The 11,833-nt window shown below is 56.2% G+C and overlaps 1 protein-coding gene and 1 long non-coding RNA gene across 2 annotated transcripts; both read right to left on the reverse strand.

Annotated features, from left to right (window-relative positions):
- Positions 1-275: 275 nt before the first annotated feature.
- On the reverse strand, positions 276-3,261 carry NKX6-1 (NK6 homeobox 1). Its single transcript, XM_061465602.1, has 3 exons — positions 2,655-3,261; positions 1,829-2,001; positions 276-857 (listed from the first exon to the last, which is right to left on the reverse strand). Exons 1-3 carry the CDS (start codon positions 3,259-3,261, stop codon positions 606-608), a joined length of 1,032 nt encoding a protein of 343 aa, XP_061321586.1. The 3' UTR covers positions 276-605.
- A 4,059-nt stretch (positions 3,262-7,320) lies between these two features.
- LOC133275573 (uncharacterized) lies at positions 7,321-8,055 on the reverse strand. Its single transcript, XR_009745599.1, has 2 exons — positions 7,889-8,055; positions 7,321-7,535 (listed from the first exon to the last, which is right to left on the reverse strand). It is a non-coding gene; the product is annotated as an uncharacterized LOC133275573 (long non-coding RNA).
- Between the last annotated feature and the right edge of the window lie 3,778 nt (positions 8,056-11,833).

The raw sequence follows: 11,833 nt of genomic DNA on the forward strand, positions 1-11,833 counted from the left end.
TCGACCTCTCCCCGCCCTCACCCCCCGCCCCTGCACGACGACCGCAACAGAAAGTGTTTCAAAAATACTAATAAATAGCACTCGGGGCCGCTGCAGTTCCGGCTCGAGGGAGGGGCCCGCTGCAGCCACAGCGCGGTTTTGCTCGGCGGCCCCACTGCCGCCCGCATCGGGGCTCCGGGGATTGTCCCCTGTGCCGCCCGGCGGCGGGGAGCGCGGGACGGGCAATGCTGGGGGGGGGGGGGGGGGGGGGAACGGGAGGAGAGGAGGCGCCCCGGGCCCCCGCTGTACAAAAAAAAAAGAAGGTATTTTACATTTTAAATATTCACAGTAAGGAACGCCTATGGTCGCGGAGACTCACAGTTTATTTACAAAGAGCCGCAACAGGCGGCCGCCGCACTGCCGTCACCGGGAGCGGGAGTGGGACTGGGAGCGGGGCAACCCCGCAGCTCCCCGAGACCCTACAACACTCGGTGCCGGGGTCCTGCTCCGCCGCAGTCCTCTCTGCTCCCCCTCCGGCTTCTCTTCCTCCTCCTCCTCCTCCCGGGCGCGTAGAGTCTATAAAAATAGATCTGTACATTTCCGAAAGCGGCGGCGGGAGGAGCGGGCTAGGCGGAGGCCTCCCCTTCGGGGGGGTGCAGCAGCAGCCCGCCGCCCCCCGGCTTGTGTTTCTTCAGCAGCTGCGTGATCTTCTCGTCGTCCGAGTTGGGGTCCAGGGGCTTGTTGTAGTCGTCGTCCTCTTCCTCGTTCTCCGAGGCTCCTTTCAGCCTCTCCGTCTCCGAGTCCTGCTTCTTCTTCGCTGTCGCCATCTCCGCCGCGTGCTTCTTCCGCCACTTGGTCCGCCGGTTCTGGAACCAGACCTGACCCAGCCGCCACCATCACCATCAGCGGCTGCATCACCGACCCCTCCGACCCGCGCTTTCCCGGCCCCAGCCTGCTGTTGTGACTCCCGCTTCGCCAGCGATCGCACCATTTCCCCCTCAACGAAAAGCAGTCCCGTCGCACAGCGCTTCCCGCAGCCGGGGACACCCGGTCCGTGTCCCTCCCAGGGCGGACGAACCGCAGCCCCCAGACCCCCCCTAGTTTGCGGCAGGCTTGGGGCCCTCACTGCCCTCCTGCCCCGAGGGCAGGGGTATTGTAGTAACATGTAGTAAGACACACTTCGGGCTGAATCCTTCTCCAGCCGCCCCTGCTCCTCCAGATGTATTTATCCTCCGTCAGGGCGCTTCCAGCGGAGGAGATCTTTTCACTGTAGAGGCTGCAGTAATTTATTCGCAGCCATCGGGACATATTTGCAGTGACAAAGGAGGGTCTCTACATCAGCCTGAAAGCGTGAGCACCGCCGAGAGGCCGTCTCCGTCGGAGCCCGCCTCGTGTCCCTCGGAGGGCTCAGTGCAGTCCCACAACTCATGGCACCTCCGCTTTGCCACAACTGCGGTTTTCACTAAACCGGAGAGTTTTGGGCGGGACAGTGCGAGCGGGGTGAGAAGTCCCTGTCCGACAGCCGAGGCCGCTGTGAGGGGCCCAGGCGGTTTTGTGTGGGATATGGGCCAGAACTCCTGCTCCCTTACATCCCAACCCCAACTCGCGCATTCCCAGCAGGGCGGCCAGCCCCATGGCGTTCAGGCTGAACGCACCAGTCTTGCTTGGGGTTTGTTCTTTTTCTAGATAAGATACGCTTTAAAATACCCTTCTCAGTCCCGCCAGTAAGGTAACGAAGCCCTTCAGCCTGCAGCAGCTCCTGCCGCCCGGGGAGACCCGGTTCCGCGGTCGGGCCTGTCTGTTCCCCTGGTTACCGCGCCCCCAGCCCTGCTCCGCTGCGAGCCCTCACCTTGACTTGACTCTCCGTCATCCCCAGTGAATAGGCCAACCGGGCTCGCTCCGGGCCAGCCAGGTATTTCGTCTGCTCAAAAGTCTTTTCCAGGGCGAAAATCTGCTGGCCAGAAAAAGTGGGTCTGGTATGTTTTCTCTTCCCGTCCTTATCCAGCAAAATTGAGCCTTGATCTGGCGGTGGGGGGAGAGAAAGGGAAGGCACGGACAGACACATTAATCTGCGGGTTTGGGAATGCGTTTCGTTATCGAGCGGCCCCGGGGGACAGCGGTTCCTCTCCCCGGGGGGGAGGGGGGGGGGGGGGGGGGGTTGGGGACGACGACGACGGTGACAAAGCTCCGGTTTCCCTGCTCCCCTTATTTTTCCTTCAAGGATCGAAACTCTGAGCGGACAAACGATATTGTTTTCTAGGAAAGCTGCAGCCAGTGCAAACCGGCTGTAACGGGAAGTCCTGCTTGGGAAAGTTTGTGCATGCCCCTGAAATCAGCCCCCGGATCCCCACGAGCCCCCGGCGGGAAAGGTGAAAGCGGCGGCAGAGCGGCCGCCCTCCCCTGAAGAGGGCTTCTCTGTTGGCCGCGATAACAGACGTTTTACGGGGCTTCGTGCTGACCGAGAGGGAGGGAGAAAGGAAAGCAAACTTCAGAAACAAAAGCAAAAGAGTGAGGCAAAGCCAGCCTCTCCAGACACGGCCGGGCCCGGGGATGTGGGACAAGGGATGGTCTAGCCGTGATGCAGGAGCGTCCGGGCTCCCCAGTACCGGCAGTGAACTCCCGGCGGTACTACCCGTGGCCGCTCCCCTCACTACCCCGCGGCGCTGAGTACTCACGGGGAGCGCAGGCGAGGCGGGCGTCCCTCCAGGGCGGGCTCTGCATCACCCCCGGCCAGAAGATGGGCGTCCGGCCGGGCAGCTCGGCCAGCGGTTTGGGGTAGCGCCCGGCGGCCACGGCGGCGGCTGCGGCAGCGGCCCCGGGGCTGAAGTAGAGGGCGGGCGGCGGAGGCGGCGGGGGACTGAGGCTGCCGAAGCGGGGCAGCCCGGCCAGAAGCCCGGCGGGGGCCGCCGAGGAGGCGGAGGGTGAGGCGGAGGCGAGCGCGGAGGCCGGCAGGGGCATGGAGGGCCTGCTGAGGATGTCGTTGATGCCGTGCGGAGTGGCGGCCGAGAGCTGCGGCGGGGCCGAGCCCAGCGCCGAGAGTCCGCCCGCGGCGGCGGAGGCGGCCGGCGCCTTGAGGCCGGGGGAGCCGAGCGGCGGCGAGGGCGAGGCAGAGGCGGGCGAGGCGGAGGCAGAGGAGGAGGAGGCGGGCCCGGCGGGCAGGGGGTACGCGGGGTACAGCGGCGCCTTCATCTCGGCCATGCTGTGCAGGGCGGCCAGCGGCGGGCTGCCTAGCAGGAAGGCGCCCTGCCGGGGCGCGCCGTCCATCTGCCCCAGCGCCAGCATCCCCGCGCCGCCGGGCCGGGCCGGGCCCCTAGAGCCTCGGGGCCCCGGCGGCGGGCCCGGGGGTGCCTCCCGCACCGGCGCCTCGCATTCGGCCCGCGGGGGCCGCCGCCTTTAGCGGGGAGCTGCGCGCCCGAGCGGCGGCCCCGCCGACCCGCCGGGCATCGGGGCGGCCGCTCCCGAATTGAAGAAGAGCGGAGCTGCTGCCGGCGGGTGTGTGTATGCGTGTATGTGCGCAGCGCCCGCGCTTACACACGTATACACCGCCTCTCTGCGCGCCCGCGAGGAACCGGGGCTCACAGCGGCGCGGGGCCCGCACTCGCAGCTCTTGCCGCCGCCCCGGCGCTCTGCATCCCTCCCGGCGTGTTCCCGCTGGCTGGCTGCCGGCGCGGCTCTCGGGGCTGCGGGCGAGGCTCGGGGCGCACTGCCGCGCCGCCCCGCTCCCTGCCTCCTTTAGCGGGGGCACGGCCGGCAGCGGGCGCGGCGGCGGCAGCGGCGGGCGGGGGCGGGGCGGCGGCCGGCCCTGCCCACCCGCACCGCGCCCGCCTCGTCGCCAACTTAGGGTTCCCGGCCCGCTCCCCTCTTCTCTCCATGGCACTTCTTCTATTTACCCCTCTGCTCCGCTGCTTTTTTCTATTTCCTTTCCTTTTCCTCTAATTTTCCCTCTCCTTTTCCCCTTAACTTCCCTTTTTCCTTTCTCTTTTTTTTCTCCTGTTTCTTTCTCTTTTTTTTTCTCTCCCTTTTCCTTTCCCTTTTTCTTCTCCCTTTTCCTCTCCTTTTTCTTTTCATTTTTTTCCCGTTACACCCCCTTTTTCCTTCTTTTGCCTTTTCCCTTGCTATTGGATTTTCCTTTCCCTTTCCCCCTTGTTTTCAGGTGCTCTTTTTCGTTTTCTTTTTTTTTTTTTTTAATATTTCTTAATTTTATTTTCTTTTTTCTCTCTAGGTTCCTTTTTATTTTCCCTTTCCCATTCGCTATCTCTTATATTTTTTTTCACTCTCCTTTCCTCTTTTTTTCCTGTTACTCCCCCTTCTTTCTCTCACTGTCTATTTACATCATTCCCTCCATTTACTCTTTCTTTCCCTCCTCCTCTCTTTCTTTCTTTCTCTCCTTACCGTTTTCTTTCTTTTTTATTATTTTTTTTTTTTTCTCTCCTTTTTGCTTTCTCACTCTCCCTCCCTCTGTCTCTGTGCCCGGGAAGAAAGACTCCAAGAAGCAAAGCTACTCCAGTCCCGGCCTGGCCGACCCTCCCGCACGACCCTGGACCTCCGTGGGTGCTTGCTGCACCCGCTGCACGTTAGAAGAGCGTGTTCGTCCCAGCAGGTCCCTGCTCCCTCCTGCCCTGTCCCGGCCGGTGCTACACACCCGAGGCAGCCCCTCGACCCTTGTCCCCAGCACCCGCGGCTGCTCGGGGTTCTTCCTGTCGCCCGGTGTTGGAAGAGACAAAATCCCGTGTGGTCCCTACAGACTGTCCCACGGGGAGACGAGCGGTGCAGAATCACTCTGAGCACTTTTCCCCCGTGCTGTCTGTGCCCAAGAGTGTGTGCCTATGAGGAACTCTATTTCCTCGAGCGTGGAAAAGGGGCTGATGTGGAATTTCAATTTTTTTTTAGTTACAGATCTCATTTAAAGCGGAAACATGTTGATCCTCACCCTGCGGCGGTGTTCCCTTCCATTCCATCTATTTCTAAATACAGCTTGTTGCTCGGAATTGTTTTAGTTTAATTTACAACGCCGCATAAAAACTCTTGGAGTAAGGGCGCACAGAGCAGGACCTTTCCTCGCCTGAACTTCTGCACAGCCACGCAAACTGCCTCTCGCGTACAATTCTTGAGTTTATGATTATTTTCTTTTTCGTCCTTAGGTCACTTTTCAGCTATTCGGAAAACAAAACAACAAAAAGAAAGTCCTTTCCAGGTCGGTGTCAGCGGAGCCAGCGGGCGCTCGCCCCCGCAGCTCCGGGGCTCGGCTGGGTCTCAGGCATCCAGAGTGTGGACCTTGCCTCTCAGGGAGACCGATTTGCATTTTAATTGAGGGGAGAAAGATTAAACCGGGTTTGGCAGCCTAGAGGCAGGCGCGGGACGGCCCCGCTGTATGGCCCGCAACCGGGGGAGCTGCTTTGCCCCGCCTGCAGAGGACACGGTGCGGGGCCCGGGATGGACAAAGGCTCCCCAGCCCCGCCGCCTCCCTGCTCCTCGGAGCGCCCCGGGGGAGCTTTCCAGGGCCGGCCACAGCCAGAGGCTGTAGCTTCTGGTCCGCGGGGGAAGAAGAGGCCTTAGCCTGCAGGGACTGCTTCTGCAGTGCGGCCCTGCGGGGCCAGCGCAGGGCTCGGGCCGCCCCGCCGGCCGGTGACAGGCGACCGCACCGTGTACTCGTTGGCCCCGCGCCTCCCTCCCGGCCGAAGAAGGCATGAAGCACCCAATGCCTACGGGCTTGTTTACAAAGCAAAACCCAGCCATCCCTCTCGCGCGAACCGCTTCTCCTTCCCTCCCCCTGCAATGAGCCTGTGGCACCCTGAAAACGAGCGTTTCTTTGGGGGCCGCCTCGAGCGACTTCTTTCCTAAAAACAGCATCACAGGTGACACGGCGCCAAAAGGGCCGACCCGTGCTTGAGAAACAGTTCGGATTCAAAAGCAGGCGTCAACATTACCCCATTTCTGCATCTTTAATACCTATCACACAGAAATACTTGACGGTATTGATACTCAGTTCTCTTTCCAGTCTCTGTTTTTGTTTCCCTGAAACACAGCCGCAGGCGGGAAGCAGACTGAGCTGCGCGGTGCCACTCAGCAGCGGATGGGGGGGCACCGTGAGCACGCCTCGCCTCGGTACTGCGGGGGTAACTGCAGTGAACGAACCGCAACCCGAAAACGCCGCAGCCAAACTACTTCTTGAGGGGAGTGGACGGGTCCGCAGCTGGTTTCCCCAACTAGGGAAACCCAACCGTCTGCGTTTCCCCAACTTCCCTAGGTCTCGTCACAAACGCTTCACCGCCCTGGTGCGGATAAGTCAACGACCACGTTAAATAAGAGAAGCAGCGGAACGGGGTTGGGGGGGGGGAAAGAGTGGAGCGGAGGGAGAGCAGCGGGCTGCTGGGAGGGGGAAGACGACGCCGACGACGCCGAAGGACGGGGGCGAGCAGTTACCCGGAGGAGGCAAAGCCGCCCCACAAGCTCCAGCGGAAACCTCGCAGGGCCCCGGAAGGAGCTCGAGAAGTCCTCGAAGGCGCTGGGGCAGCCGGTGCGGGGCGGGGGGGGAAGAGCGCGGTGAGAATTGGGGGGTGGGCAGCGGGGCACAAAGGCTGAAGGAGGTGCGACGGAGACCCCGGTCACACAGACCGAAGATGAAGGAGAGATTGAAATTAAGAGGCACACAGAAGGAGTGTTGTCAGAAAATGCTGTAGTTTGCTCGTTCGAGGGGGTAAGAAGTACGAGCGCTGGAGCAGCTGCACCTCCGAAATTCGTGTTTCTGCTGGAATGGTCCCAGCACATCTGAAAGGAAAAAAACAAACTAAACCAAAACCCAGACACATAAGAAGAACTAAAATTAGAAGGCCCAAAGTGCTTTGGCATAGCAGAGTCAGATATTCTTCAAGCTGACGAGGTGGGGACCCGAGCTGCAGCTTGCTTCACCGCGCCAGCTGCGGTGTCCAGCTGTGTCCAGGTTGCTGCTCCCAAGGGAGCTTTGGCCGGGCCCTGCCCAGAGCTTCGCCTGCCCCCAGCAGAGGGGACAGGCGCCAGGGACCCCAGCTTTTGCGCCGGGAAGGCATTGTGACCGGGAGAGGGGTCTGTCTGAACTAGATCGAGTGATCGCTTTATTTAGCAAATGAACTGCTTTGCCATCACCGTATGTTTTTCATTGCAAACAAGCAGTCGGTTACTTTCCTAAAGTGATGGATAGGTATTTAGACACCTTTTCGTTGTAACAGCAATGTAAAGCCACTGAATCATTTGTTGCCTGCCCTACATGGTGGAAAGGAACTGAGCCAGGGAAGCCTAATGTGCTTCTGGGTGCTAATTCCAACTCTTAATCAAGATCTGATTACCAAAAAGGAAGACAGAGCATAAAAATGCTATAAAGATTTACATTTTGTCTATCTTGCCCATAATTCACGCCGCGAATGTGTCCGTTATGGAATCCACTCCAGTAGGAAAATTGTGATGTTGCTGCAAGATTCCCTGCAGCAGAGCTCCTGCCAATGATGATGAAAAATCTCGGTCCATATGCTAGCTCTATACAGCTCTATAGTACCAGTGTGCTCTCATTCTCTTTCTGCTTCCTCAAAAAAAGTGGAATATCTGAAGAACAGTAAAGGCTAATTAAAAATAGTTAATAGGTTAATCACACCCGGTCTTATATTTATCTAATGCAGAGCACTGATTCTTTAGTGATGTAGCTTTGAGGCATTACCACGAGCCAAGAAAATGAATCAGACATTTAATGGAGATGTGGAAACGGAAATTTCTTGTAAGACTACAAAATCGCAAGCCAATAATGCACGAAAATATAATAAATTTATTATTAAAATTCCACGCATGGAATCCCGTCCTCTGTGTCCTCTCACTAGGCGACAAATCGAGGCCAAGCCGGCGAGAGAATTTCTCAGGAGCCAGGCCTTTGGGTGCACCTCACCTGCTTTTTAGCATTCTTGTCCCAGAGCGTCTGCCTGCAGATCTCGGCTGACAACCAAAGGCAAGAGGCATCACTTCGTAGGGCACCCCACTGCTGAGCCCCTGGTTTGCTCCTCAGAGTGCCAAGGGCTATGAAACGCTGCCAGAACTAGCTGGAGATGTCAACTTCGGATATTGCTGTGTAGTACTTATCTGGGCTGACAACAGCATGGTTTCTGTAACAGGTTCACTTCCCGGGCAGCAGTTGATGCTGGGAGCTATGCCTTCCCCGGGGGCTGCCAGCCACTTGTGAGGACAAACTCATGTCACTTTGCTGCTCTAACTCTGTGGTCCCCACATCCTGGCCGGATTTCTGTTTCTGTTTACACCGAAGTGTATCTGGAATAACCGGTAATGGAGGCTGAGACTGTATGGAAACAGGACCTGTTTATTGCCTTTTTAAAACAGCTGCAAGGAAAACGAGGGTGTTGCAGGCTGCTTACAGTTAACTCCCTTGCCATTTCAGCATTTCTCTTGCTTGTCTTAAATGAGATGATCAAGTATTTTCTGTATCTTCAAGTAAGGCAAAATGTTTTTCGCCTTTCTGGAGTATCGAAAACATTTGATGCTGGAGCTGAGTAATTGCTTTTAGTTTTGATTTGTGATCGTTGGTCCAGCCTGACCCCTGCTGGGGAAAAGCCAGAGGAGAGGATTACAAGCGCAGAGGGAGTGTCCGTCTGTCCGGGATCCAGAGGCTCATCAGGGAGCATTCCTGGCTCAGTCCTGCTCCCAACTCTTCCCCGGCCCTGCTCTTGCTACACGCTCCCCTCTCACAGTACAAGCTTTACCTGAAGTTTGCCCAGCTTCCATTTCCAAAGGCTCCCACCACTCTGCTACACTGCAGTGTGAAAGCAGCATATATCTATTTAATGTGGCTGCAGGGTCTGCTGTAGGTGCATCCAGCACTCTGCTGGCATCCTGACTCCGAAGCCCTGCTAGCTATAGCCGTGCAGCAGTTCTGTTTACCAGCACTCCATTTATCCTAACTAATTAGTGCACAACAGATTTCTTAACATTGCCATGAATGTCTATTCTTGTGTGGTGTTACTGAGAGCTGTAGCGAGTACAGATGTGCCCATGATGCAATGTGGAATTCATAAAAGGTTGCATGCTGGGGAAGGACTGCCATCCTTGCAGTAGGAATGGCTCTTCTTTCCAGTGGCCATGGGAGCAGCAGTGCCAGAGACTGCTGCTGCCTCTGCCCACCTCTGTCTGCAGCATAATTGGCTCTGGGATGGCCTGCTCCATTTCCCAGGTGGGCTTGAGGAAGGAACCCTGTGAGGGCTGTGCATGTGTGGCTGATCAGACATTGTCAAGGAAACTATTTTAACCTGCTATTAACAGTCATGCTGAGATGTACATGTAACAGGCTGGATGTGTAACAGCAGGGAAAAGGGGCACTGGTGTTCCATCTCCCTCATTTAGCTTTTCTGAAGGGCTGTGAAGGTGTCACCCTTCCAAAGTTACCTTCCTTTTCCTTTCCACTGTGGATTGCTGCACATGTGTATGTGCACATGAAGTGTGGACAAAGATACCAATTTAGACCTAGCAGTCTCCTAGTGGAGCCTCCTAAGCAAGGCAGTGAGTGTCCCCATGGCTGTAGTTGGTGGGTGCAGGTCCAGGCAGTACCTGGCTTTCATGTGAGCACTTTTTTAATGTGGATAACCAGGCTAAAAGTAATGGCTGGCTTTACTTTGGTTTTACATTAACAGCAAAAATGTATGGAAATTTAACTGCCATAGCTGGAGCTTTTATATAGTTTCTTTCACTCTGTGAGACAAATATATATATGGCAGGCCGTCGCTGGTGATCGATCTTTAAGCAGCCCCCTGTGGAAATCAGCAGAGAGAGCTTTGCTTAGAAATTGTTGGCACAGGGTGGTCCAGCGTCAGGGAACTGGAAATCGTTAAATTGATGATCTAAATGGGGATGGGAGGGAGAAAACGGCGGCAGTAGCTAACACGTCCATATTTTTATGATTTTTAGAAAATCGTATTTCAGCATTTTCCATCACATCAAAAGATGACATGGCTGCATTGATTAGCGAAGTGGTAGAGAAGATTACTGACAGCGGTACACTTTGTAACACGACTTGGTTTAAAAAAAGATCTTGCTGGTTCCGTTTCAGTTGCCGTGTGACCGCAGGCCGAGGGGCAGCGGCGGTGTCCAGGCGCAGGGCTGGAACGCGGCGCGCATCCCTAGGTAAGCTCCAGGTGCTTCGGCAGGAGCCGGCAGGTTCCCATTCAGCTGCCGGTCGCTGGTGCTCGCTCCGGCAGCTCCACCTAGCGAGGAGCTATCTCCCCAGCTGCCGGTCCCGGCTCTCCGCCGGCTGTCCAGGGCTGGAAACCAGAAGGGAAAGGCAGGTACCCCCCTTTCTTCCCCATCCTCCCCAGCTCTGGTCCCACGAGCGACGAGGAACGCCTCAAACACCTACCCTGCTCTCCTGTTTGAGCCATCAGAATAGCAAGGCTGGAAAAGAGAAGCCCTACTCAGGGAAGGGCATAAGGAATGAAGTGGAAGCTTAATGCTTTCAACCTCTTACAACCTGCTGAAAAAACACACCTTACGTTGTCTACAGGGGGTTTATCTCAATAACGAACTTCATCTGAGCTGCCACCCCTAAGCTCTTTGCTTGTTAATCACTGTAACTCAGGTCACACTGAGCTTCCCTTGTTCCAAGCCCTTTGCTTTGCCTCTTCTCTGATCCTGGGCAGGCTCAGCAAGGTCCTGCTGTCTTGGCCATGCTGGTCCTGGCCTGTCATAAACCAGTGACAGCAGGACAAGCAAACAGTTAATCTCAGTGTGTGGCCAAATACTGAGAGGAGCCATTACGCATTGCCTGGGCCAGTTGCCCTGCCCCAGCAGAACAGCAGAGCAGACCTCAGGCTCTCCTTCCCACAGCTGTAAAACCTTACCACGTCATGTCCTGTGCAGAGGCTGGCTGCTTGCTTTCTAACTTTATTAGAATATAATAAGGAAAGATATAAATCACTATTTGAATAATTGTGAATGACATGGTGCTTCTGTCTGCCCTGTGTCAGCAGAGACTGCTGTCCCATAACAGCAGGGGCAAGAGTATCTCTGTCTGTCTGCGGTCAGGGCCGTAAGCCTGCACCATTGCTTTAAGTGTCCACCATTGCCTTCCTTGGGATTTGCTGGAGCAGAGCAGCCTGGCAGCAGGTTGAACAGCAAGAGGGAGTTACTTCCCTCCCTCCCATCTATGTGCAGTACCATCCAGCCCTGCAAACTCTATGTCACTTTACTGGCCCCAACAACAGCGTGGGGGTTTGTTAAAGGTGCTATGAGTGCTATGCCATGAACAGCTGAGCAGCACCTTCAGAGACCTTAGGGGATGTGGTGGCTTCTGCCAGGCTCAAACTCATTCCCTAGGTGAGAAGACAAAGTGCCTTGCACAAAAGAGGCAGGGCTTCTGGGCTGGCCTTGTGGCCATAGGGAAGCAGAGCATGGGTGGACCTGCTCTCCAGAGGTGTAATGGAGAAGGCAGAGAGATTGCTGTGGAGTCTGGGAGCTGACAAGGAAAGCAGGAAGTCTGGTGATCAGATTTTTCTGTAATAAGCTGAACCCATAGGAGAGGAGAGTTGTTTGCTGTTTCGTTTTTTTTTTCCTTGTGCTTTCCTCTTTCCAGAGAAGGATAAGATTCCAGATGCAGAGCACTAAAAAGCTTGCAGCCAGAAGGCGCAATTTCCTACTGTGAGGGTTTGAATTCAACTTCGCACCTGATTTTGCAGTGGCATTGCCAGGGATTCATGCAGTAAAGCATGCTGCCATTTCTTTCCCCACAGATGAAACTATCTGTTTTCTGTAAGTTTCTCAGTCATCTCTACCAGTTCCTGCTCATGCTTTCCTTCTCTTCTGTCATAATCACTGATGCCAACAGGAGTCATAT

Source organism: Pezoporus flaviventris, unplaced genomic scaffold (genome assembly GCF_033815535.1).
Source record: "Pezoporus flaviventris isolate CSIRO_AGI_PZ_B2104156 unplaced genomic scaffold, CSIRO_AGI_Pfla_v1 ptg000002l, whole genome shotgun sequence".
Lineage (NCBI taxonomy): Eukaryota > Metazoa > Chordata > Aves > Psittaciformes > Psittacidae > Pezoporus > Pezoporus flaviventris.